Source organism: Colletotrichum abscissum (assembly GCF_030869225.1).
Source record: "Colletotrichum abscissum strain IMI 504890 chromosome Unknown Scaffold_76.1, whole genome shotgun sequence".
Taxonomy (NCBI): Eukaryota; Fungi; Ascomycota; class Sordariomycetes; order Glomerellales; family Glomerellaceae; genus Colletotrichum; species Colletotrichum abscissum.
Window position 1 is genome coordinate 7629 of NW_026850521.1, and position 27069 is coordinate 34697.

Sequence of the window (27069 nt, forward strand, 5' to 3'; positions counted from 1 at the left end):
ACATATGGAGAGACGGGGAGAGCGTGTGAGAGATGGACGGGAAGCATAATGGCTTGTTTGATGGATGTCAACTTTGGTGTCCCATCATCCCGTCCATGGTCCTGCGAGGCGCTGCTGGGACAGTCAGTCAGTCTGGCAGTCTGGCTGGCTGTGGCTTGTGTTCAAGGAAATCCCTGGGATCTGCAGAGCCGGGGGGGTAAGGAGGGAGGGGGGTCCAATTCCGTATCTGTCGTGCTGCAACGCCAGGTATCGACATGGTGCATGGGTTTTACAGTCATCGACTTTGCCGCCACTTTGCGCGGGTTCGGGTGCCTTGCCTTGCCTTGCCTTGTCCTTCTTCTTCTTTTTCCCCTTGACCCTGGACTTGGGTGCTTCTGTTTTTTCTTTCCTGCCCTCCCGCCCTTTCTCTTTCTTCTTTCTGCTTCTTGTTACCGAGTATGGAGTAGCGTGCTGCGTACCTAGGCAGAGTCTCCAGCAGTTCTCCCACTTTCCCCCCTCTGTTCCTCGGTGCCCAGGCCAGGGGGCCAAGAACCTTTGGCCTAGGTACGGTTGTTGCTGTAGCCAACCCATTTCATTCTACTGCGTAGTGAAGGGGAGACAGACTGGGGTCCCCATTGTGGGCAGCGGCCCATTGGGGATTCTTTGGTCAAGAGTAGACGAGATAGTGCAGTCTGTCTCCCAGCCGAGCCGAGGTTGGCAGGTAACACACTGCGGATTTTGCGATGGGAGGTGTTTATGCTCAAGAATTATGCTTGTGTATATGTGTGTGTGTGTGTGTGTGTGTGCGTAGGGATACGTGTGTAAGAGGAAAAGATGGAAGACGAGGACATGAGTGAGAAAGAGTAAAGAGAGGGCGCGCGTCGAGTCGCGCACAGAGACCACCACCGAAGCCCTCTGCTCTCTCTCTCCGGCGACGACGCATCGTTTTTGATCCGAATGAAGTACTTACCTACACCAACTTATATCACGGGAGGTTTTTCCTCCTTGGTGGCGTATGCAATCACCACGGAGGCTGTCTGAATAGTTGCTGACATGACCCGACCCGACCGACCCTTTGGCTTTGGCTTTGCCTCTCTCTGCCTTAGCCCAGCCGCGCCAGTACATTAGGTAGACTCGCCTTGCCTTACATATCTACCTACACTACAGACTCACGGGATGGACGGGTAGGTAGTAGGGCGAGATGGGATATGTACAGATACATGATGTCCGCAGTGCGCGAAGCGTGTTGGAGAGCGTCAGTACGTACTTTTGCGTTGCCGGTCTGCGACGGATCATTCCAATCCAAGCAAATGTCTTTGGGGGACCACCACCACTACCACGGCCACCACCCACCGATCTCCCATCAACTGGACCTAACGCTCAGAAGCCGGTGGTGCACATGCTCCACTCTACTGCGTACATGCCTACCTGCCTACGGAGTACCTACCAAACCTAACGCACCTGGGCTGGGTCCCCCCCATTCCTTTTCGGCAGGTGCTGGTGAAGCAGAATAATCCCAGCTTTCGGCGCCGGATCAACGTCGGGTTACCTTTTTGACGACATGCGACCCCCTCGTGACCTATCCTAACAAACTGAACGATTCCACGGAACAGACACTGAGAGAGAAGCACCGTCTATGACATTGTCCTAGTTGTAACTGGACAAGCACTTCCTACCTTTGCTTATCTAGCAACCCCTAAATGCTACCGGCCACGACCTTCTTGTGCCGAGCATCTGCCAGATCAATCAGGAACCCCGCCATCGCAGCCGTCACCGTCACCGTCCTTCGACGACCCCTCCAGACCCGAGCTCGATTCTCAACGTCCACCGGCACAATGGCTCCCCCTGCTGCCGCCCTCGACTTTGTCGACTTTGTCAACGCATCTCCTACTCGTAAGCACCCATTGACATGTTGTTTGCGGCCGTGGACGGTTTCTTTGTCTTCTACCTTTACCCCAGCAACAGCAGCAGCAGCAGCAGCAGAAGCAGCAGCAGAAGCCAGCTAACCGTGCCCCTCGCCCGCAGCCTACCACGCCTGCGCGACCGCCGCCATCCGCCTCGAAAAGGCCGGCTTCACAAAGATCAAGGAGCGCGACTCGTGGAACTCGGCGCTGCGACCGGGAGGGAAATACTACCTCACCCGCAATGGCTCGTCCATCGTCGCCTTCGCCATCGGCAAGAAGTGGAAGCCGGGCAACCCCGTCGCCATGATTGGCGCCCACACCGACTCGCCGACCCTGCGCATCAAGCCCGTCTCCAAGAAGAGCAACGTCGGCTTCATGCAGGTCGGCGTCGAGACCTACGGCGGCGGCATCTGGCACAGCTGGTTTGACCGCGACCTCAGCATCGCGGGGCGCGTCCTCGTCAAGGACGCCGAGGGCAACTTTGTCCAGAAGCTCATCAAGGTCGATAAGCCGCTGCTGCGAATCCCGACGCTCGCTATCCACCTCGACCGGAGTTCTACCTTTGACCCGAACAAGGAGAACGAGCTGTTCCCCATTGCCGGACTGGCTACGGCGGAGCTGAACAAGGGCAGCGCCAAGCCTGAGGGCGACGAGGCCGAGGAGGACTTCAAGCCACTCAAGGCCATGACGGAGCGTCACCACCCTCACATTCTCGACGTCATTGCCTCCCACGCCGAGGTCGAGCCCGAGGCCGTCATCGACTTCGAGCTCGTCCTCTACGACGTGCAAAAGTCCTGCCTCGGTGGCCTCAACGACGAGTTCATCTTCTCGGCCCGCCTCGACAACCTCAACATGACGTACTGCTCCATCGAGGGCCTCATCGCCTCGGTCCGCGCCGCCGACGTGCTCGAAAACGACTCCACCATCCGCCTCGTGACCTGCTTCGACCACGAGGAAATCGGCTCCACCTCGGCCCACGGCGCCAACTCGAACCTCCTCCCCGCGGTCCTGCGCCGCCTCGCCTCCCTCCCGGGCAGCCGCGACACGGCCTCGGACGGGTCGTACGTGGCCGTATCCTCCCACGATGGCGGGGACTACGAGTCAACGGCCTACGAGCAGACGCTCTCGCGGTCCTTCCTGGTGTCGGCCGACATGGCGCACTCGGTGCACCCCAACTACGCGGGCAAGTACGAGTCCTCGCACCAGCCGGCCATGAACGGCGGCACGGTGATCAAGGTCAACGCCAACCAGCGCTACGCGACCAACTCGCCCGGCATCGTGCTGCTGCAGGAGTGCGCGCGCCTCGCGGGCGTTCCTCTGCAGCTGTTCGTCGTGCGCAACGACTCGCCGTGCGGGAGCACCATCGGCCCCATGCTCAGCGCCAAGCTCGGCGTGAGGACGCTGGATCTGGGTAACCCGCAGTTGAGTATGCACTCTATTCGCGAGACGGGCGGTAGCGCGGACGTGGAGCACGCTATTAAGCTGTTTGAGAGCTTTTATGAGCGGTTTGGGGAGTTGGAGGAGAAGATTCTTGTTGATTAAGCAGTCTCCGTTTGGGGGGGACGCCAACTGAGGTCATTTCGGTCATTAGCTTGGCTTTGACGAGGCGGGCGTGGTTGTAGTCGGTTTGTAGTTGTAGTAGCGAGTTGTCTTGGAGTTGTTTGGGTGATTGGAACGAAATACAAATGTTAATTGAGTAAAGATGATCTCATCTCACCGGTGCTACCTTGGGGATTGTGCTCCTTCAAGAGATATGAGAGTGAACATGATGAGTGAAAAATAAGAGATTTCGTATAGTATGGCGTTCTTGCTTTTCGAAAAGGGTGGTTGAGATGAAAGGAGGAAAGAGGTACTTGACTGGCTGGATGACTGGTCGTTCCTTCCTACTCCCATCTTATCTACGGATGGGATCTCTGATGGGATCTCTAATGGGACCCTGACGGCTCCGCTGGCTTTTTTGCTCGCAGCCTCCCTATATTTTTCTCGTCTACTACTTTGTCTTCTCTGCGAGGTCATGCAAGCGTTCACCTTTCAAAATCGCGACCAACCTCGACCTGAATCTTACTCAACAAACCCGACTTCGCCTCGAACGCAGCATATGCTCAACATATGCTCACCCGACTACATCGAACCCAGGCCATCGACTTGAAGTCCTGATTTGAGTTCCAGGGCACCAGAGCATTGTCTTTCTTGGAACAATTCTGGAACGCCTGCTCGCGATTTCGAGATTTCAACTGCGGCAGCGTTGAAGCTCTCACGATACAGTTGAGTTCTCACGAAAGGTTCGTTGGTACTTTTTTTTTTGTGTCTTCTTCTCAGCCCTTCGTTCATCTTCGCTTTCGTCTCTACCTTTCACGATTCGAGATTGAGGCATATTCTCCGCTGGCGACTGTACTGGAAGAATGTCTTCTTCGCACTCTGACGATTTTCCTCGCTCCTAACTCGACTAAACATACCTCATACCTCTCAGAGGACTACAAATACTTTCCTCTTCCTCCTCTCACACCTCCTAACTTTCACCTTCCTCACTCTCACCATCACCACTATATCCTTCCACTGCCTGGTACGATATCCCATAAACTTGACAGAGGACTAGAAATATCTTCCTCTGCCTTCGGGCCTCTTTCTCCAATCCTCTCACCAACCACACCGATTCATTTCGCTGTCTGGTATTACATCTCGTACCTTTCACCTACCTAGACCATCGCCAGGTCATCCCGGACTGCGAATCACTTTCTAGACGCTGACCTCACTCTTATATCAGACCTTCTGGCGACAAAATCAAACATCTTCTCAGGGAAGAGCGTCTGAATCGATTTCTTCAACCGACACCTCTCCTTCGGTGAGCATCAAAACCGCTTTTATTTTCAAGACTTCTGCCACACCTGCCCTAGAACAACACCACTCTACAGAATTTGAGATCCTGGCAGAACTGTCCCTCGCAATACTGAACTTCTTCATGCGATCGACCAGTTCATAGCTGACTTTGATATACCTAGAAAGACAAGCAAAGCTCGAGTTACCCTGCACTGTGGTGAGTTTTTGCTCCGTACTCGCACTTTCCCCGTTCCCTCCCTGAGGTTCCACCTTCACCTTCACTTTCTATATTCCAAGCACCCTCCAAATCCAATCCCGTTTCCCTTCATGTTCACCAACATTTCGTTGATAAGGTGTCCTTTCTTCTCGGCAAAGACTCCTAGCTCCTGACCTATCAGCCTTGCTAAGCACTGCAGTCACGGTCGTCCAAAAGATTCGTCCTCCCCAACACGTGGCTTACAGAACCTTAATATCCAGCTCCAGCTTACCCTACAAAACACCTCACTCACGAGAGCCTGAACAACCCACATTCTAACAGAATCTGAAACGGCAGCTTCCGAAAGGAAATATCGATCTCGCCTTCCATCGATCAGAACTAGAAGCGGAAGAAATCCCGGCACCTTTCTTGACCTTCAACCTCTTCTTGTACACCCACTCCAAGTCAAAGGACAGCTACAATACCTTCGAAATCGCCCTTGGCCTCTTGAAGATAATCACCGGCCCCTCTTAATTCAATACCCTCACTCCTACGGTTGACTGTCTTTTCAAAGGTCCTTTTAAGCTATTCACAGAAGTCGATCTTACGGACCTCACGATACAACCCCCGCTTCCTATCAAAGTCGTAAATTCGATCTTTGACCTAGACAAAGACGATCGCCAATACATCATCACGCATATACCACCATACAACCAAGACTACATTGAAGAAGATCAGGTATGATCCCACATTCGCCCTTGTGCTTTGGAGACAACCACTAACAAGTCATTTGAACCAGTCGTCGCAGCCAAGATGTGCCAGAAGGTCTTCTATACCTATGCGTGCCAGCACGTTGAGTGCGTCACCTATGACTGCAGCAAGAGTCGTGGTACCACAAGGTCTGGCTGCATGAAGCGTGAACCATCCGAGCACACCAATCTCAAGGATCAGATCTGCCACGACTGCAACGAGATAATCCGAAGCATAAGGCAGAATCGCCATGACAATCACCCCGACGGCAGAGGTCGATCGAGACACTGGGAGCATCGGATTCGCCATTACGAGCACCTCATGGACCGTGCTCAGACAATCTTGGATCAACAGCAGGCTTCCCAGGCTGAACAGAGGCAACAGTCGCAGCAGCCACAAACCCGCCCAGACCAGCAGTCTATCTCGCCCAGTGGCAAGACCATTCGCCCTCTGGAATCGAACAAGTTGTCCAACATAAAGCGCGATGAAACCTTTGGCCTTGTCCCCAACACGCTATACCAGCTCCATGTGGCCCAGGACGCCTGGTTTGCGATTCAGCGCAACCGAGATGACCTTTGAGAGAGGCTTGAACTCTCGACAGGATGGGCGTTGGTTTTTTGGAGGGGGCAGAATGGTGCCGCCAACGCGTTGTGCCAGCAAGGATCATTTGCACTTTCATTTGGAGATGAGAAAGGCACGTCTTGCTCAGCGCATCGAGTGATTTATAGAGAAGCTACCAGCGAATGCTTCCATTCATAGACCTATAGATAGAATTACCGACTTTATGGCGATCATAGCAACACAAGAATACGATGGTTGTTGTTCATTTTAAGCTTGAATAAGACATCCTCAATATGAAGGTAGACTGAAAGCTGCGGCAACAAAAGACGGCAGAAAGACATGATTAGGACAAAGTGGTTGATGAAATGAAGTTGTCCATCTTGGCGGCTCCGAGGAGCTGGTTCTGGAGAAAAGATGGGTAGAACTGATCAACACAGCCAATTAAGAAGAAGAAGAAGAAGAGCAGGGGTCTTTGGACCAGCCAACGAACCTCCCCAGTGCTCCCCCAGCTGACGAGAGCTGTGAGGTGACAGCTTTAGGTTGCCTGCCCCGTGCTCCAGCTGAGCTTACTTGCACTAAAACACACGTGGGGAGGTTCCATAGCAGAACCAGAGCTGAGGCAAACTGACGTTGCCCCCCCTAAACTAACTCGGCAAGGCCATCTGGCCAACTCTTTTTTTTCCGCATTCGTTCCGGCGTCATCATTCTCCAACATCACAGCTTCTCCTCCTCCAGCAGACGTTGTGCACCTGAATCTCAGTCGGCCATGGTTCTTTGACGATTGGAACGTGCACTCACCATATTCGAAGCCTCTTCCCTCACATCTCAGACCCATTTTCCAGCCATTTTGCAGGGAACGTCTCCCCACCAAGACCGCCGTCAGATTCGCCAGCCATGGCCTCCCCCTTCGAGACCGCGAAGCTCACCCTCGACTACCTCCCCTACGCCTGCGAATTCGACCCTCAAGATCCGAATCGGCTTCTCATCGGTGGAGGAGGTGGTGCCAACCGCAGCGGTGTCGCCAATAAGATTGTTCGTCAACCCCCAATCGCTCTTTCTCTCCCCCACATTCATCTGCCTTCTCATGCGACTGACCTTTTGCGCCGCAGACAGTAATCGACACCTCAGCCAAAGAAGAACTGCAAATCAGCGGCGAAGCCGACCTCAGCCGCAATGAGGACAGCGTCATGACCCTCGCCGCCGGGCCCAAGAAGGGCAGAACGAGCTACCTCTACGCCGGCATCAACTCGAGCCCCGAAGAAGTCGAAAAGGGCAAGAACGAGCACTTCCGCGCCTTTGGCATCGAGCAGAGCAAGGCGCGCGTCTCGGCTGGCGCAAACGCTCCTAGTGTGAGCCTGGCTGAGCTATCGCGCACCTCCATCTTTGCCCATAACGAGGTCGACAAGGATGCGTACCAGCGCGTCCTCCGGCTGTCTGCGCCGTACGGCGAGAAGCAGCTCGGTGTCGTGGCCACAGGACTGGCTAAGCAGTCACAGATTGCGATTTTTGAGATTGCAGCTGGGAATGCTACCAAGCCTAAGATCCTCGGACAGTTGGACGTCTCCAAGGAGCCCGTGGACGTGGATGTCATTCAGACTGGAGAGGACTCGTACCAAGTCGCGTACTGCGACGAGCGCGAGTTGTTCATCATCAATGTCGTCAAGTCTGAAATTGACGGGCCTCACCACGCCTATGAGATCAAAGAGGACGGTTCTGGCACCTGGCCCAACTTCCGGTCAATCCGGTACCTGTCGAAGGACTTCGTCTTGGCGGGCACTAACATTCCCAAGCGGGCTGGTGCAATCCTTTTGGGAATCAGACTGCCGCTCAAGGAGGACGAACCTGGACGCTTGGCGGCGACGGTCAAGCTGCCCAAGGCAGTGAACCAAATCACAACCATTGCTGCGCGGAACCTCACTCCTCCCTCGGCTCCTGGCGACAAGATTGGCAATGCGCAGTTCCTCGTCGCCGCGGTTGGCCAGGATCGGTCGATATCGCTCTTCACGCTCGAGCATAAGGCGCATTCGAGCATTGACTTGCTCGTCGACTTTGATCTGCTTACGACGTTGAAGGAAGTGCACCCTCTGCAGATCACAAACGTCGCCCTCTCCCACTACGTCCCGCCCAAGACTACCGCCCGCCCTCAGTATATCAAGCTGGCGAGTATCTCGATGAAGAACACCGTCATCGTGCACTCTATCCTTTTGAAGAAGTTCACCGACAGGGACGCCCCTATCCGCAAGGGCGGTCCGCCGCGCCCCCAGCGCTACGCCGTTGCCCTGCAGCCCCGCAAGTGGTCCAAGACCTGGCTCGCAGCGACGACGGTCCTCGTCCTCGTACTCGCTATCCTCTTCCAACTCGGCCTCGAAACCATGGGTGCAGTCCAACCGCGCATCCTTCCCGGCGGCGGCTCCGTCGCGAACATGCCCAACGAGTTCCTCACGTCTCTCATCGGCGACGTCCACGCTCTGCAGGGAGACCCCATCGTCATCCGCGAGGACGTCGTCAGCCCCACGCATATCGAAGAAGACCCCGTCCCTCGGTTCCAGGCCGCCGTGCACGACGAGGAGGTGTACGGTCCCGCCGTGAGCTGGGAGGACCTGGCGCCGCAGCAGAAGAAGCTTTGGAAGGAGAAGCTTTCCAAAGCGGGTCACTGGACGCAGAATATGGGCGAGAGCGTGTTCAAGGGTATCTTGTTTGGGGAGATTGCGGGGGCCGTGGGACGCGCTGTGGGAGGTCAATAAGGTACCCCGGGGCGTATGTCTGATGGGGAGGAGCCTAGGAGGGGCAATGAGGTATATTATAAGATGTGTTTACGGAAATGTCGTTGATATAACTTGTCCGGGAGGGCATGTACGATTTAATCACGAACTTGTACGATTTTATTGGAGAATGATCTTTTGGCAGACGAGAGGTTCCCTGTGTGAGGTTGATCATTTCTCTGAATGTGAGCTGACGTGATGACTCTTATTTAACCTCCCGCCATCAGAGTTTCTAGGGGTGTGTGTATTACCAGCATGACGAATGTTCCGGCTTGCAATGCTTCACTGGCCGTAGAAGATGCCTCGTCGGCGATGGCACGGCTAGATATCGGGTATTCTGCAAGATCCGACAGCTCCGTTCTGTCTATGGAGTTTCGGCTGCTTCTTGAGAGTGGTACTCTTCATGACGCCAACACGCTCTTTTGGACGAGAAGGATGAAAAGCCTCGAGTCCCTCAACTGTGTGCGCTCAGGGTCCGGTCCAGCGTCCATATCGGTAGGTTGCATACCGTTGGAAGATGAGGGTTTGTTAAACGTAGACATCGAATCTGTCTTTCTACTCGATTGATTTACGTTGGTAGTTGCGCTCTTGCAACTCCAACCTCCCTCACTTACCCTGACAAAATACGGGGTCCTTAATAACCTTACAAATGGATGAGTGGGTAAGCAACTATGAAAAGAGGTCATCATAGAATTTTTAGTCCTCTTTTGAGCGAACTAGGAAGAGTCCAAGGAAGCTGTTGATTGTTCCCACTTTAAGATCAGCCGCCTCAACTGCCTCGTTCTATCCAAGGACAATCTTCTGGTCCGATTGAAGCTGTCTACATGCGTTGGAACCCATCCACTCCCCCGGCATGTAATGAATATAAATAGACGTCTGTACATGAGGGCACACCCTCTCGAAAGGCAACCGCGAGTGAAATAAACAGGCGCCCGGCATCATCTTGGTCCTGCACAAACTCGTTCACGTTACTCTCACATGAATAGGAAAAGATCTCTAGCCAAAATTTCTTTCAGGGTTGGCCTGGTGGCTATGTTTCCGAACGAAGCAGCCGCGCGTTAGAGGTGAGAGCAGCAGGGACCGGCACGGCGGGCCTCGGCCCGGGCGCGGGTGCGGGCGCGGTCGCGGCGTTATCAAAAAACTGGTCGGGTTCTACTTTCCATCGCGCCTGCCGTCTCCCGGTCTTGTGTGTGGTTGTGTTCCTGGCTGTATACCCCCGAGAAAGGTTTTGCGAGTTCTTGGGTGGAAGATGGTTGGAAGGTAGGTTCCTTTTTCCCCCCTGAGGTGGTGATTGTAAAGAGATTGGGACACCGCGCCGATGACGTGGTCAGTTGCCTGAGTGCCCCGTGATGATGTACACAAGCATGGCGAACCACCTAATCTGGCTGGCCGGCTTCTGCTGCCGCCTCTGAGGAAAGGATTTCAACTTGCAGGGTAACTGATATCTTTATATACCTATTTCTATTCGAAATCCGGGTTGGTGTAGACTTGGATCTAGTTTAGCAGTGTGAGCTGGAGGAGAGATGGACATACTGCTGGCTGCCGAGACGTCGTGATGTCGGAATTGTGGTGAAGAAGTGAAGAACATGGGACTATGAGGCAGGGATGAGAGATTTCAAAATGGAAGAGACTAAGTTAAAGTAGTAAGAAAGAAAGTCAGTCATAGCAAAGAGCACTGTGCTGTTCAGACCGTCTATCTCGATTGTCGAACAGACTCTGGGTAGGAGCACATCAATTAGTCAAGAATGGTGCCGGAGAGCGCTCATGGTCATCTTTAGCACTCAGCCCCTTCATCGATCATTTGTGAGCTCCCACTACACTAATCTGCCCTCCTCAGAATCAGGCGATGGAATATCAGAAAGACGGCGAGTAAACCTCATACCTCGAATCGGATATGGAAAAATACACTCATCATCAAATGTCAAAGATGTATGGGGCGATGAAGAAGCGCAAGAGCACAAGACAGGACGAGGCTTTTTGGAAGACAGTACAGAAGAACGTATCAAACAAATTGATCGGTAGTCTTGCCGTCCTCTCAAACTCGCCATACTCGCTTTTTGGCTAGATAGGTGAGTGGGTAGATGGTATGTTTTTGGACAATCTTGCTTTGGCTGTACAATTGGATGCTCTGATACTCGAGCCACTTCATCACCATCCACTGTCATTCAATCACGCATGATCTAGAAGGTAGTGGAAGGCACATGGGAAGAGTATTTCATCTACTTTATCCGGTGTACTCAACATCCAGCCTGGCCTGCGAGGACATCATCACCGCCTTTCTTTCGATCGCTTGATGCGCATGACTGAGAGGAGTCTTGTGTTGCAGGACCGTGGCAGCGTCTGAATGGTTCCCATGAGGCCTGGGCGTCTCTCGTCATCCGTTCGGCATGTTAGACGTCGCAGCAACCACAGGTCCTCGTCTTAATCATGTAAACTCCCTCACATTCAAACAACAGCTACTCAGCGAGGCAAAAGGCCAGCAATGCAGTCTGATCTCAGCCATAGACCGAGGCGCGTCGTCGAAAACTTGATATCGAACACACACAAAGATTCGCCCTCAACTTTTCGGCGTCTGGGTTTACCTTTAGTCGGGTAGCAATCGCCAGGCGATAAAGAGACAGACACGGAGATTCTCGGCCGTTTTCCGGGTGGGGTTCCACAAGTCGGGTCACCCCGGCCAAACCCGCATCCCAGGGAACGGGGTCCCAGCTGGCGGACCAAGCCGGGACCAGTAGGGAACCTCGGCAGGTACCGTAGAAAAGGTGGGATCGCATGGAACAACCCTTCCCGAGAACGAGAGGGGGAAAGGTGGGAAGAAGGCGACGACGGGACGGGGGTTGATTGTGAGGTCATCCATCCATTCATACAGCCTCAAGCCTGCGGCCAAGCCTGGGGACAAGGTTGGCCGCCGGTACAGCGCCGGCCGGGCTGTTAGATGACGTGACACGGGTGGGTGCGGGGTAAATCCGGCCATCAGCGAGGACTCCAGTTTTGCCCGATCGTACCTGGTTGAAGTGGTTCAAGGGTGGTGGGGTTTTTCTTTTCTTTTCCCTTTCTCCCGTCTTTCCTGTAATGTAAGGTAGGCTGTCAGGTCAGGTTCTTCCCCGCCCGCGGTCCCGGGGCTTACCGGCATTGGGTCGCCTTGCAGGTACGTCCAGGTGGTGGATCCCGGGTGCCGAGACTGCTGCGATTTTCGGAGAAAATGCAAAGTCATAAACTAAGGCAGCCCCGTAGCTTATCGGGGGTTGGAGGAGGAGGAGGAGGAGGACTGTACTGCGTATACGTTACTGTAGTAGACAGCTTTGGAGGTGCGGGTTGGGTGTCAAAGGTGTGCCCACCTATCATCCTTCTTCCCCCTCCCTCCCCTTGCCTCTCTCCATTGACCAAAAAGCAAAAATCGTGTGCAAGAATTGGGTAAAAGGAAGAAAAAGGGACGGGCCAGAAACAGACAGTTTTGAACCAGTACATGGCGGGGGACGTGCCCCAGTCGGGACGATGTACCTCTACATCGGACCCCTCGAGAGCAAAAAGGGAAGAAGCTGGGAGAAAACCAAGAGTCAGTCGACTAAGACGACCGGGTCCGTGGTTCTCGTCCGAGCAAAGGGGAAAAGTGGAAAGATTGGGGGGAAAGAGAGGGAAGAAGCAAAAAGAAGATGGGAATCAGCAAGGAAAGCATCAGCTCGAATTCTTCAATACACCCTCCCCTCTCTTCCTTCACTCCCCTTTTCCCCTCCTCCCTCTATACCCAAGGTTGCTTGATAGCTGGCTCGTAAGCGTCCCAGGCCTGAGAGGAGGGTAGAGAGAGTGAGATCATGGCTAGTAGGGTAATGGTCTGCCGGTGGCCCAACACTACCCTTCCCACCCAGAGATAGGCTAAAACTTGACGCAATCACTTTGCGTTGACGGCCCGACGAGGGCTGCAACGTCGGCTCCCGCATTGCGCCGGGTCGGTCTATGCAGTTGCTATGTTTTGCCGCCGCCCAGGGGGTATGTTCGTGTGTGCGTATGTATGTATTGCTGGACACATCGTATTCTGGGTTCAACCCGGGTTCTGCCTCGTTCATCGCTTTCGTCAATGATGTCTCGCAGGGCGACCTCGGTCTCGCAGATTCCTCTATTTGCCCTCTTTTTGCCCAGACGGCATCGTGAACAGCCTCTCCCAATCGCATCTTGCCAAAGTGGCCAGCTACTTGCCGGCTGCTTCATCCCTCGTTCCCTGGATATGTGTAAAGGAACGAACTGCCGGTTAATGCTATTTCGTCTGTCCGACAGCTAAGGAAAAACTGGTGACAAGGCCAAGGAAAGTAAATGAAAGCAAATACCCAGGAATAGAAGCGTAGGTAGACGGCAGGAGGGAGATACAAGGCACCAAAACTCAATTAATTGCAAATCATCAGTCTTGAACAAAGTTGTGGTGTCGGCGGCTGATGGCCGGCTCAGCTTTGTGCCCAAAGTCCGTCCGTTCGTCTGGCTTCCATTCGCAAGTTGCGAGCGAGCGCCAGATAAGATACGAAGGTACGAAGGCACGATACGAACGAGGCGTGTGTGTGCAGTACGGCACGGTGCAACAACACTTGGACGAGCCAAGGAAGCAAGTCAAGCCCCAAAAGCTAGGACCTCCTCGATGATGGGCAGAAAAAAGCTTCCAGAACTGCCGTCCAAGTGATGATGGAAGACGGAACGGTGTGGAAGAGAATGGGAAGAGGACAAGCTACAGAAAGTTTGACCTGGGAAGGCAGAGACGAGGGGAAGGGGGTCGCGGGCAACAAACAGAGTTGGCAGGAAACGAACACATGCGTGACATGGGAAAGATGTTTAAGGGGGAAAAAAAAAGGATAGACGAAAATGTCAACGTCGCCGGGGACGCAAGACGATGCAGGGGAGATGCCCGGGGCTGTGAACTTTGTACAGCCGGTCGTCGGGGAATATTGTCTGCTCGGCTGCTCTGTCTCTTCTCAGCTCAAGCTGTGATGCCCAATTTAGGTTCCATTGTGCGCTCGGAGCAGAGCATGGGAGGGAGGGGGCAACTAGTACTTTGATGGCATCTTTGCCCAGAAAAGACAAGACAACAAGATGCAACTGCAGCTGAGAAGCGTCTGCCTGAGAGAGGCTGAGATACCTACTTCGTACATGGCCTGCCCGATTCAGCGAGACACTTGTGCATCGAGGGGGTCTCGATGCGGTAGACCAAGCCATCTTGGGAGACCGATGCCGTGCGCTGTGGTTAGCGGGATGCAAGGTGCACGAAACCCCGAGAGAAGCATGCATCTCGCGCATCATTCATCACTCACATACGCAGCTCGTGCGGCTGGCTGTCCGGTATATGTGTCGAGCTGTCGTCGTGATGCCGTGATTCAAGGTGTATGTATCCGTATGTAGGTGAAAGATGCAAGTCAGCGTCAGCATCGGCATCAGCACCAGCATCAGGGAAACATCAGCATCATCCACACACACATGCACACAGACACACACGCACACAGCCGAAAGTAAGAGTGCCTGCTTTACCCAAATGGAAATGCCAAAGTACCGTACCTAGGTACCTGACCTTACGTACATGACGGGGACGCAAGGCAGGTGTCGTTGTCAAACGTGGCTGCCGTGAAGCCCAAGTACGGCAAGAACGGGGACATGGGACCTGGGACGTGACCCACGGGAAGTGGGGGCCAAAACCCCTCCCCAAAGCTGGGAAGGCACTTACTACGTACACAGCTCAGCGCCAATGGGAAGTGGAAACGCGGCCCCAAAGAAGAAGTCGTGCTTGCCCTTTGCTGTGCCGCTGCCCGCTGCCCGCGTCCGCCCGCCGTTTCCCCGTAACCCGTAACCCCGTTCCCCGTTTCCCGTCTCCCGTCTTCGCAACCACCAACCATCCACCCTACTTTACCCCCTCCATCCTTCCTTCCTCCACTTACTCCCATAAGCGTCCTTCCTTTCCGTCCGTTTGTTCCGACCCTGAACCGTGTCCGAGCTACCACCACCACCGCCAGGGCAGCCCAAGGGCCGGCTCACCTCGCCTCGGTACGTACCTTTGGCTCGGTGAGCTCATTGCCTGATTGGGCAAGAAGCTCTTTTGCCTTTTCGTCTACCTGTCCACCGTCCACACCGTCTGTTATTTTCCTTTTTTTTCCTTTACCCTTTTCTTCAAGCGCACCAACGGGAGGGAAGCAGATAGCTTTGATCGATATATTACATTAGCGTCGTTGACAAGTTTGCTCAACGGCACCGGCGTCGATCAATCTTCTTGAAAGGAATGGAAAAGAAAATACTAGAGGAGGGAAAAGGGGACGAGGAGGGGAGGGGTGTGTGTGAGGGGTTAAAGTCAAGAACACTTAGCCCAAAGTCCAAAAGCTGGCGTCTTGGCTGAACCGAGAAAAGCATTTCCTCTCTTGTATTATTCTTCTCAAATACGCCCCTATGCACGGTAACATTTGTCGGCTAGCGCGACAGATCCCATGAGAAAGGGGGGGCCTTCTGCGCTGGCGCGGACCGAGTATGTCTACAACACTCTTTCGCCATCGCTCCGAGGAAACAAGGGGGGGGGGGGGGTTGTGTGACGTGGCGAGACGACGCTGCCAACGAATTGCTTCCATCTGCGTTCTTTGTCTCTTTCTTTGGCTCTATCTTTGGCTCTATATCTGTCTAGCTTTCTTGGGTATCTTGTCCACCAAGGCGCGCATGAGACATTTCTGTCCTGTCAAGACGGACGTTGGCACATTGAAAAGAGGTGACGACGACGACAACGGCGGCAGCGACGGCGGCCTGGGTTTGTAGTCATTGGCATGGGCCCCTTGGCCTCCCAACCCTCATTCCCAGTCTGAACAAATCGCGCGCCGTTCATGTGGGATGGATGGATGGGATCTGACCTACCGGGTCGATCATAAGCAAGGAGGACGTGGGTGAGTGAGTGAGTGGCAGAAAAAAAAAAGTCCATGTACGAAACGGATTGGGATGACTCGCATCTATGGCATAAGCTGACTTTTTGCCCGGTCAGTGGTCCAGTCAACCGGCCACCTGGAGCCCGGGGCTGCCAAACCACCCTCCGTTTCTCTCGATCATCTTGCGGCTTGTCGCAAATCATCCAGTAAAACTGCTTGGGATCCTTTCTTCTTTTTCCCCCTGACGGTCAAGCTACACACACACACACACACACACACTTTTTACTCGCCTCACTTCGAGTTCTTTTGGGACCACCCCCACCCCCCTAGCCTATCCCCCACGCCCGTGAGTTTCTTCTCGTCATCGGGATTCTGACCAAATCGGCGTTTATTTATCAGATTCAATACGTAACTCAAGGTTGTGGGTTGGGTAGAGGACACAATCTTGCCGAGCCAAAATATCAACACACAATCGATCGTCTATTGTTTGAATTTCTATAGATACCAAATGTTCGGTATGAAAGGATCTCATAATCCGGCCCAAACCCGGTCTCCGTCTCAAACATACGACGCCATCACTGACTAGTCCGGCGTCTAATAAATGAAATATCGAAAGCAAAAATCACACGCAGTCGGCTGTAATGGTGAACAGCCGATGCTCTATCAAATATCCGCTTTGAAAACCCAACTTGATGAACAAGTCCCAGTCCCCTCCGTCCCTTTCACGCCAAAGCTAAAGGAATAAAAGTGCAAAATAAAACAAAACATAAAACCCAGCGCTGTGGAAAAGTTGATTTTGGTCGGACCAAACCATCCCTCGGTAGAGGCAAACATGGCTTTCCTTTCTGTTGTAATGATGACTTTGACTCTTCTTGCTGACACACAACCCTTTTCTTCTCTCTTGCTTCCTTCTCCTTATTCCCATGCAGCCAACTCCCATGTTTACAGCCCATAAGAAATGTTCTGCGTCGGTCGCCCAACTATGCGATTCTCTGAGAGATAAACCCAAAGTATAATAACCCAAATCAAGCAGTCCTCTTTGGGAAACCCCGCAACCTCCCTCCCTCCTATTATAATCTGTATTCGTAGTATAGAGCGAACGAGTTCGAAACAGTGAAACGAAGTGGGTATAAACTTGGTAGCGAGTGTCGATGTAGAGAAATGCGGTCGGTCGATAAAATCCCAAAAGGCCTAAGTAAGAGATGAACACTTTTCTGTCGTACGTTGTTATAGTTCCGTCCTTCTCGGCTTTACCGCGGGCCACCCTCATGGACATGATGGTGATGCCCGTGGTGACCCGGTGGTGGCGGTCCAGCAGATCTGCTCGCGAATCCCGTCTCATGAGGGACACGCGTGTAGCTGGGATACAAGGGACCAGCGGCAGACACGCCTGGCCCCGATTCCTGGCCAGCGTAAGGGCCCTCCATGCCCCGAAGAGGTGGTAGTCGCTCTCCGCCCGGCGCCGTAGACGGGGGTCTCTGCGGCATCATGCCATACGCCGGAGCCTGCATGGGCGGCAGGTTTCCAGCCTGGGGGATCGGAGTGCCATATGAAGGCATCGAGAACTCTGGGGGCGGGGCCGAGTCGGTCCTACGTCTACGCGTCGGTCGTTCCACTGAAGACGCCTCGCTCGATGCGTAGCCCTGAGACTGATGTGGCAGCATCGGAGCTTGCACCATGGGGCTGGTCTCCGCCATAGATCCTCCGCTTCTCGACGACGTTGGGCTCGGAGGTCCGTTTGCCATGTCGCTGAGAGGCGTTCGAAGAACCACATCCCGAAGACGGTTGCGCTCGTCCCGGTAAAAGTCCCTCTCCCGGGTCAACTCCCGCACTCTCACCTCCAGGTCACGTCCACGCTGTTCCAACTTTTGCAGACTGGCAGTCTGTTCCTGGTCTCTCTCCTTCTTCCTCTGTCTGAAGCGTGCCGAAGCCCCGGCATTCCGTTGGCGCTTCTCGTCTGCCTGCTTTGACGCCTGATGTACGTCTACGGGTATGAGAATGCCTCCCTCGTCTCCCGGTAGCCTGACTACCATGCCACCCTCCGCCTTTGTCACATCTGACCGCAGACTTTGGTATAAGGACGTTCCAGCACCAGGTGTGGACCAAACAGGGACGCCTGGTGACTGTGGTGGAGGATAGTTCTGACCCGGAGGTAGCATTGGTTGACCATGGAACTCTGTTGGTCTACCATGAGGATCTCGTGCCATAGGGGGCAGTTGAGGCCGTTCGGGGTTGCCAGGCTGCATGTGTCCAACCATGGGCTGGGACATGGAACGCGGCGGCGTTGTGAGCGGACCCATTCCTGCTGAAGGAGGGCCTAGGGAAGGTGGTCCAGAGAAGGGTAGACCGGATGCTGAACGAACGGGCTCTTGGGGACCCTCCTCGCCAGGGTAAGGGCGCTTCAGTCGCGAAGCGTTGGGCGGTAAAAAGGGAGTTTGTTGTGGTTCGTGGCCTCGCATACCCGTCTGGCTCACGCTGGCTGCGCGTACTTCTCGAGGACTGAGAATCTGCCTTGGAGCACCCATGGGAGGGAAGGGAAACCCACTCTTGGGCGAGTGTTCCGATGGTGTGTGGCCCAAGGGCGTGGTTGTCGGGTGGCCAGCTGGAGTACCGGGCTGAGAACTAGGATGTCCTCGACCTTGGAATGCATACTGGCGATCACTAGATGTGGTATATTGCCCCGGAGGCATGCCATATGGCGAGGTCTGACTGTCAGTTGGCCGAGGCTGTGATGACTCGCCAGTGGAGCTTTCCTGTTGCGCTTCAGACGGGTTAATCAACCCTCTGATGCCCAAGGACCGTGGAGCATTGGAGTGTCTCTCGCCGGCTGCCGAAGGGGTTGTGACAACATCTTGGAACGCTTGACTGTCTCGAGATAGAGTACTCTGCTGGGAAGTAAAGGGAGCTCGAGATGGTGATTGCGTCGTAGAGTGAGGTGCAAGCCCCCTCTGTGACATCGAGACCTTTTCCCCTTCACTCTCCCGGCCGTTTTGGCCCGAACATTGACCGTTCTGGCCAGTACTTGAAGCCGAGGAATAGTCCGAATCTGGCCCGGGAGAAGAAGGTTGCTTGGTAGTGTGTGTGTTGTTTTGTCCAGTATACCGGTCAGTTGTATGCAGACAAGTTGTCTGTGCGTTTTCGCCCTCCTTAGCCTCGCGGCTACGTTGGGGTTGGTGATGTCCAGAGAATCGGACAACCGCTGAGATCGCCAGATTGTCGGCTTTGGTGGGACTAACTGGGTCGAAGCCAATAGTCCCAAGGTCTAGATATCACGAATAGGTCAGGAGGTAAGAAAGACTTGTTCAACGGCCGCAACGGAAGCAGCCCAGTCAAGTCAATCTTCTGATCAAAGAGCTGGCTAAAGCACGATGTGGTAGATGCAGGTCTATCGAGATTGGCGTCGGTGGTCGTAATGATGACTTCCCTATGTGATGGCAGGCTGCTTTGCTTTTATCGACTGAGAGAAGGAGATTTCCAGATGAGACGCAAGTTTCAGTGGACAAAGTACTTGGGTGACCGCAAAAGGCCGTGGAAGAGGTTGGAAAGCTGGCTGAAGGTTGGCAGTGCCGATGGTCAGGATTAAATGTGTTGATGGCGTGGTAAGAGTGCAGGCCGAACGGGCCACTCATGACTCTGGATTCGATCCCGGGCAATGAGTGGCCGAGGAGAACCTCAGGCACTAGGTGATGGCTGGATCGACTCACTGTGAGTAGCCAACGCGTCCTTATTCCTTGCTAGAGCTAGTTGTCTTTCTTGCTGGTCTTTTCATAAACCCAGGGATGATCCAACAGTTTGACGTATTGCAGGTCTGTCCTCTTGAGAAGAAAGAATCGTTGCAGAACGTGAACCACAAGTGATAGTTGTTGCTAGGCTGGATATTCGAAGCAGTGTAGTGCGGTGAGCCGTGTTCCTCGTGTGAACTGAATGTTATTTCGATAACCGGGCAGGGTGGCTTGGTGACCAAGGTCGTATTCGATTTAGATGAGCAAGTGTGATCGAAAGGAGTGGTTAGGATTCTCTTGCAAAGCTGCTATGGTTCCAATGTAACCGCGGGTCATTACACGACAGAGACTATTAGGCAAGGTCGGGAGGACCAGGTCTATTTGATTCTTTTTCTGAATTGCCCTAGCGTACTGTAGTTCTCTTATGGGCGGCATAGCCTTCTTATCGACCGAACCCTAGCAACTTGCTGGGGAACCAACGAGCTTAACGTGCATGGGGGTGTACACGGTGGTGGAGGAGAAGGAGGAGAAGAGGAGGATGAACGGCGACATGGATTTGGATACAAGTTGAAGCTGTTGGGTTGTGGACAGCAAATGTGCTGGCCGGGGTACATGGCATGGGATCAAGGGAAACACCAGGGGGTAGACCCAGTCTCGGCGCCATAGGGTGCTCAGACACTGACAGGGCTTAGTCGACCGGTTGCTCTCGTTCGGGTCGAGAGGTAAGTAACGGTACAAGTCCCCTGCTGACATGACGGTACCGACTTTTCCCTCTCTCTCTGCGCACTTGTCTTGCTTGCGGGCCTTGGCTTTGGCTGGGACCTTGACCTAGGGAACTTTGCCTCTTGTTTTTGCTTCTTGTGACATGCCATGCAGAAATACTTTTTTCCAGGAGGGTTAGCCATGCTTGACGCACGGGGCCAAAATGTTCTCGACTGAAGAGCCATTCCGGAAGGGCAGCGAGAAACTGGGATGGTGCTTGCTTCTGCTGCCTCGGTCTTCCTAGCAATGACGGGCAGCAGTTAGTGATGCTTCGCAGCTAGCTAGCTTGAGCTAGCTGTCCGTACCAATTCACAATGCTCAGCTCAGGCGGCGTCAACTTTCAAGTACGCGAGGAATGACTGCTCGGCCGAGACGTAGCGGGCAGCTTGTCATGAACCCAAGGTGCCGCGAGATGACGATGCGCTGCGCAGCCTTTATTGTGTCGAGGGCAGCTCCGTGACCTGCAAGGATGGTGGCACGTCTACCACTCCACGATGCTCATTGCGTATCTTGCTGTCCCCCTCTCGCACAGATGTGTTCGCGTCTGAGGTGTGTGTGCAGGTAAGGCACTGGGGTCTGTTGTCAGCAGCAGTCAGATATGTCTGGAAGGAGAAGAGGAATACTCTTACGCCCCAGGAACGGCTTCCGCTGCATGATGCAAGAATCGGGGAGCTTCCCCTCTCATCACCGCCCTTCTGACCGACTTTGGCAGGCCGAGGGAGAAGCGCGGGATGTTGGACCTTTCTCTCATCTCAGCCAGTGCAGCGTGGGAGGGAGAAAAATCCAAATCGGCCGGGATTTCGGGGGTCCCTGCGTAGGTCTCCGGGGGGGGGGGAGGGGAGAGAAGCGAGAGAAGTAGAACTGGGGAGTGAAGACGACGTCCTTGGACCAGGCTCATGGAAGCTACTTAGACGCTAGGTAACTAGCCGGCTAGCGTAGTTCGTCGAGCATGGCAAGGTACAGAGGGGAGGTAGACGGTAGCGTGCGGTGTCCCGTAACTGTTCAGAGAATAGTGCGGTGGTAGTGTCCAACGTTCGAGTCCATGGATCCCCGTCGAAGACTTTTCATCCCAAAGTGCCCGCCTGCCCGGTGCGGGTAGGATCCAGCGCGGCGTGGGCGATGCTGGGCAGATCGCCATTGTTGTTGCACATCCATTCGGCTCGGCGTCAGTCTCTTGAATAATATTTCATATCTGTATATCCGTACGGAGTACGAATATTGAGCGGAGTATAGGGTATCCAGGTGATGTATAGTATCCGCAGGCAATGGAGCACCTGGTCACATCCATATCTTGTCAGGACCCGGAGCGTCCGTCGGTTCTGGTTCGCTTTAGTGTATACCCAGATGCGCAGATTGTAGCCCCCGGAATCCAGGTAGTTAGCTAAATCCGCACTCCGTGTGTGGCGGTTTAGCCTTTAGGAAAGTCGATTTGCAAGCCCTTGGGCTAATATCAAATCGGCAAGCCGGATAGTGAAGAATGGGGGCCAGTTGGGTTAGCGCAACGGCGGGCCAAATGAATGTCTATGATTGGAATCCATCTGATCAACGGTGACGTTTGGAATGCCCGTCTAGGGCGGGAATAAAGCTGTACTATTTCGCATGAGTGGCCAAGAAAGGAAGACAGGGAAACTTTGAGCTACAACTCAGCGCCGTTATCTCTTGCAGCAGCGGTTCTGACATCTGTACACCTGACGAGAAGGAGAGCACTCGAGCGCGTGATTGCAGTTCAGGAAAGGTGGGCCTGGGGTTCGAGATGAGATACCCAACCCAGATGTTTGTTTGTGTGGGTGTATGTGTCTGCGTGTTCGAGGTGAACTAGAGGCTGGTCAGTCGATGACTCGTAGTGCAGGTTCTCCCACCGGCGGGATCCGATGGAACACCTGTCGGTGACGGATGCGCGATATTCTACTATTCCGTTGCTTCACAGCGGTGTCCAGGGTGAATCAAGGTTGGGCTGAGAAGAAGAGAAAGAAGCGATCTGTACGGAGTACGTAGGGTCGGTCCATGGCAGCCCACGACGATGTTTGAGTTATCTAGACGTGACTAAGGTACCAACTCATTTTGACAGTACGTATACGGAATACTGAGTAATTACTGCCGCGACTTGGGTTGGACGACATTAAACCACAAGGGGAAAGGACGACGAAACCAGAGCTAGGCAAGATTCAAGAAGAAACAATAGCGGAGCTGGACCAGGAGATGGGTAGCAGCCGGTACGGCAGATGCGGAATGATGTAAGTCACGGCCCTCTTCTTTTGGGCGTACCGGTACATGAGCCGTGGTTCCTGACCAAGTTCCTCCGCCTAGCGCACCCTGAGGCTTGCGCACCCATCGGCATGTTTCTGCGAGTTGCAGGGGAGACACGAACGGTGCCAGGCACTTGGAGTGCACATTCCAAGGGCATGGTGCTCAATTTACTCTAGGCTCTGGCAATCTACGCAGTAGTGTGCCAGTAGCTACTCTCAGGTCTGGACGGATACGGTTCATCGTGACCCAACTCACCTGAATGTCCTGAACAGAAGTGGGCTGCTTTAGACCTCGTTGTCGAGACATGTCTCCTTCCCCCGGACATGTCTCTACCTTATCCATACAGATACTTCAAAGCATTAGCACGGTAGGTAGCGTAGTGCCCACCGGCAGCACGATGCTACTTCCGAGGCGAGATCCGGCTTGCTGCCGATGGCGACAACCCTCCGGTGCTTTAGAGTTCGGTAGGCAGCGTATCGTTCGGAATCTGGGGCAAGCCGCAACGCGGGAAAGGGGAGGCTGGAGCTTGGAAGAACGGTGTGTATCTGGAACTTGTGTGCCAGACTCTCAGCAGAGTCTAATTGCAAGGAACTCAACTTGTGTATCGTACTTGATTGACCTCGCTCTCGATTGGATGTCATGCGTTCTTGGACCCTGACCTTCCGACGGCTTGGGCAGACAGGCGACATACTCCGCTCCTGGGCCGAGCTTTAGGAGGGGAGGGGACGGCTCAGGTGGTGTCGACGAGTGTTTGTGTCCTTTCTTGCGCAAGATGGATAATGAGGAGCTGCTAGCCGTGGGTAAGGAAGTCTATTTGATGACGGAATTTCCTTGCGAGGGACCACTAGGCAAACATGCAAGCATCACGGCATAGGACAAGCTGGGATGAAGGTGGTAATTGGAATTGGGGGCGGGAGGTAAGGGAACGGACGACATTCATCGCTTCATTGTGCAAAGCACGAATCGAATCGCAGCAGCGTGATAGTAATGAGATAATCGAGACTCGAGATTGAGCCAAAGCCTGAGCATGAGCCTGGCTGTTGAGTCTTGACAGTCGGTCAAGTGCCGCACCGTTTACTCATCGTCGATGCCAACCAAAATTGGCTTTTCATCTTTTCATTTCGTTTCTTCCTCTGGTTCTCTCCCTTTCGTTCTCTGTCTAGTTCCCTTCTTCCCCGCTCATTAATCACATCACTCTCATCTCTTTTTTCCACCCCGCCCGCTTGTGTTGCAACTAGCTCCCAGGTCTCGACTCCTCTCATGTCTCCCCAAAAGGCATTCACACCCACTCTGAGTTTCTCCGAGTATCTGAGCCCTAGACAAAAGAAGCTGCGAGTCTATCGTTGAATGTCTCAAGCTTCACTCGTCTTGTCTCAAAACGGCATCCGATGCTTGCCTACTCAACTGACTGCTGACAATTGCCCTACGGTGATTATGAGTCTAAGAGTCTAAGAGTCTAAGAGTCCGACCATCTGAGACGATTCTGAGTTGTTCAACACCACCTTTGACAACCCTTCATTGCAAGACGACCCAAGCCAGCCCAGTCATGCACTGCGTGATGTGACGCGATGCACAGCACAGCACAATAAAGCAAGCAAGCAAACCACATCGCACTTGCACTTGAACCATCTGGATATTGGGCACCCATGACGCATCCACATTCCTCCTTATCCCCTGTTCCCTGACACATCACGCCTGTACAACCACAACCATCCTCACCCTGGGGCTTTCCTGGTCCGCGCTTGCTAAAGGTATCCTCAACGGAACCACTTCCTCGCCATCGTTCTTGTCTGCCTTTCCTCTCCACCGCTGGAGTAGGTTTTCCTAGGCCCTGGGCAGCTGGGCTGGCATGCCTACCGCTTATCCCTGCCCTCCCAGCCCACGCCATCCCAGCTGCACCTTGGACACGTTTTGGCTCCTCATTTTCTCTCGCGGAAGACGGAATCTAGCCCTGGCTTGCTCTAACGTCACCGTCACCGTCTTTTCGAGAAGACGACAAGGACTCATCAAAAACGATCTCGTCTCATCCATTCCTCCCGCAGCCAGCGGACGGACACAACTCCCAGACGCTATGGATACTTGTTCTCTCCGGCCCACTGCGGCGATCTTGATCCGGAAGGCCCTTCTGTCTCACGCTCATCGAATTTCGACCTGTCATATTCACGTCCAGGCCGGCTCTACGATTCGAGCACTATGGAAACATACGTGTACGAACTACAGAGTACGGTGTATGTCTGTCTATGCCATACACAATCCGTCAAAGAAACCATGACCGCTTTCTGTCTCATGCACCGACAGCTCTTCCATGACAGCACAGCAATGCAGTCGGCGCTTGAACGGATACAAACACGCTTCTGCCTCTGCTTCGCTCTCACTTATCCAACTTGTCGTTCACTGCTGCCCGACACGCCCGCAGCGTCTTATTCCCGCCGTGTCTCATTGAAACATTGCGCAGACTGCAAGAAGACGACCAATGGTCCGTCCCGAAGGCTGGTAGTACCTACAGAGTTCCATAGTCACTGGACTTTTGTCTGGCTTCTGGAGCTTCTCAAAGCAGGGACCTGAGTCGCACATCTCGTGTATCTGCCCCTCTCGAGGTGAATCCGGCAAGCTCCAGAGACCTCCCCAACTGATGATTGCATGCTAGCCCTACAGATACAGGCAAATCCATTCCACGCTCGTAGAAGGCGGTCAGTTGACGTGCAAAGTTTAACCCCCATAACATGCAAGCTAGCAGACCGATGGTCTGTTTAGATCCACACTAGGACGCATGGTGCATCCGCTTCGTGGAAACATATTGCGCGCATCACATCGAGTGTCGGGTGGGTTGAATAGATGAACTTCCTGGCACTCCTGGCACTCCTGGCAGGTTGACCGTGGCCATGGATGCGATGCTCACCACCTTCTTCTGATCCCGCCCGCTGCATCTTAGGATCCTCGTCCAGGCCATGCCGTGCCATGCCATGCAAGCCCTGCCTCCCGGCCTCCTGGAACACCATTCACGGGCGGCCACGGTCGCTGCTTCTGGATCGATGCCGGACAAAAAACCTCGTTGGGACATGGCAGCGAACATACGCCACAGGAGCGGGTCGCCAGCAGACATGGCCACATCTTGCGTGCATCTCAGCCCACTGTGAACGGGATGCTTCCATTGGTAACGTATCACCGGCGACCTCATCATGGCTAAACAAATCTGCAACGAGTCCGAAGGGGGGTGGCCGGTGATCCAACTTCAGCAGCTGGCCTGTTCCGTTGTTTAATGTTGGAGGATGGACGACACATGCATAGTTCCAAAGAGGCTACAATCATCGCTCCAGAATCTGATCCTATCTCTCCCTCGCACTCTTTCTCAGCATTCCATTGAGCATTCATTGTCAAACCTGCCTCCATTGTTTCGTTTGCTTCTTCGCTGCAAGAAAAAGCTTCCCCACACCACTATCGATTTCGATGTAATATCCCCTGCAGGCAACCCTACGAACTGAAATAACCAACCATCCTTGACGGCAAGGCTCCCCCCCTCGCATGCTCCCACGCTCCCAAGATGGCCCCAGTGAGCCGACACCGACTATGACCGGCCACCGGGCACAGGCTTCTGCTTCTGCTCCAGCTGCCCGTCACACGGTCACTTGCGGCGACATGGGGAGCGGAGGACTATGTAGGGAAGAGGATCCTAGCTGGGGAATTGAGATTCTCTGGGAAGACCCTCCATCTCACCCTCCATTTGTTCTCTCTCCACACTTAATGGTCTCCCACCCACGCCCTTCCACCGTGTCTCATTTCTTCTTCGTATTATCGTTTAATTTTCTCTCTGGGGAGGAACTCATTCTTCACGTCGGCTTTTCTTTTTGGTTTCTTCTGAGCGGCCCACTGCCAGGCTTTCTCCTCTGGCAGCCAGGCCAAATGCGCCTTAGGTGCCGAGTTCATAGACACTGAGAGGATCCAGCAGCTTTCGAAGCTGAACGGAGACTGTTATTGGTTGTCTTCCAGCGTGGTCGGCGCAAGTCAGTCATTATATCACGCCCGCGGCTGCCAACCCTACCAACGCGACGTGTGATATCAGATCCTTGGCCCCCAGCGACGCACAGCACCACCCGCGGGACGTGTCGTTGTACATGCACCGTGGCCACCTGCATAAGCTCTATGTAAGGCCCCAGAAGGAAGGAAGTGCGACCTGCGGCCCAATATGCGGCCCCTGACACCTCTGTCTATCGCCTACGGTAAGGTGTTCAGGGACAGGCCGAGTACAGAGGTACCTTGGTCTCGTTCCAGATGAGACGAGACGACACTCACATAGCGTCACGAATACTTGACCTAACGGTTCACAGCCTACGAATACCTCAGAGGCTTAGACACCAGGATAGACTAGCAGAGCGACGTAGCTGACGAGCAAGAGCCCAGCCAGCCCGCGACAAGAGTACCATGGTGCTTGGTGCGAATCATCGCAGAGAGGCGGTTGCCTCCCGCCGCCAGCAAAGTCACTAACCCGCCTCACCAAAT

General features: G+C 54.0%; 6 protein-coding genes across 6 annotated transcripts; 3 read left to right on the plus strand and 3 right to left on the minus strand.

The window, feature by feature from the left end:
* Nucleotides 1-1679: 1679 nt before the first annotated feature.
* CABS01_15885 (aminopeptidase I zinc metalloprotease) lies at nt 1680-3425 on the plus strand (the record flags this gene model as incomplete). The annotated part of the gene is made up of 2 exons (XM_060549218.1): nt 1680-1872; nt 2005-3425. 2 exons carry the CDS (start codon nt 1680-1682, stop codon nt 3423-3425), a joined length of 1614 nt encoding a protein of 537 aa, XP_060390830.1.
* A 2284-nt stretch (nt 3426-5709) lies between these two features.
* CABS01_15886 (uncharacterized protein) lies at nt 5710-6225 on the plus strand (the record flags this gene model as incomplete). Its single annotated transcript, XM_060549219.1, has 1 exon — nt 5710-6225. One exon carries the CDS (start codon nt 5710-5712, stop codon nt 6223-6225), a length of 516 nt encoding a protein of 171 aa, XP_060390831.1.
* Nucleotides 6226-7101: 876 nt separating this feature from the next.
* On the plus strand, nt 7102-8951 carry CABS01_15887 (uncharacterized protein; the record flags this gene model as incomplete). Its single annotated transcript, XM_060549220.1, has 2 exons — nt 7102-7239; nt 7317-8951. The coding sequence occupies 2 exons, from the start codon at nt 7102-7104 to the stop codon at nt 8949-8951; spliced, it is 1773 nt and encodes a 590-aa protein (XP_060390832.1).
* Nucleotides 8952-11830: 2879 nt separating this feature from the next.
* On the minus strand, nt 11831-12183 carry CABS01_15888 (uncharacterized protein; the record flags this gene model as incomplete). Its single annotated transcript, XM_060549221.1, has 2 exons — nt 11831-12041; nt 12074-12183. 2 exons carry the CDS (start codon nt 12181-12183, stop codon nt 11831-11833), a joined length of 321 nt encoding a protein of 106 aa, XP_060390833.1.
* Nucleotides 12184-17091: 4908 nt separating this feature from the next.
* Nucleotides 17092-18798, minus strand: CABS01_15889 (uncharacterized protein; the record flags this gene model as incomplete). Its single annotated transcript, XM_060549222.1, has 1 exon — nt 17092-18798. The coding sequence occupies one exon, from the start codon at nt 18796-18798 to the stop codon at nt 17092-17094; it is 1707 nt and encodes a 568-aa protein (XP_060390834.1).
* A 6524-nt stretch (nt 18799-25322) lies between these two features.
* Nucleotides 25323-25571, minus strand: CABS01_15890 (uncharacterized protein; the record flags this gene model as incomplete). The annotated part of the gene is made up of 1 exon (XM_060549223.1): nt 25323-25571. One exon carries the CDS (start codon nt 25569-25571, stop codon nt 25323-25325), a length of 249 nt encoding a protein of 82 aa, XP_060390835.1.
* Between the last annotated feature and the right edge of the window lie 1498 nt (nt 25572-27069).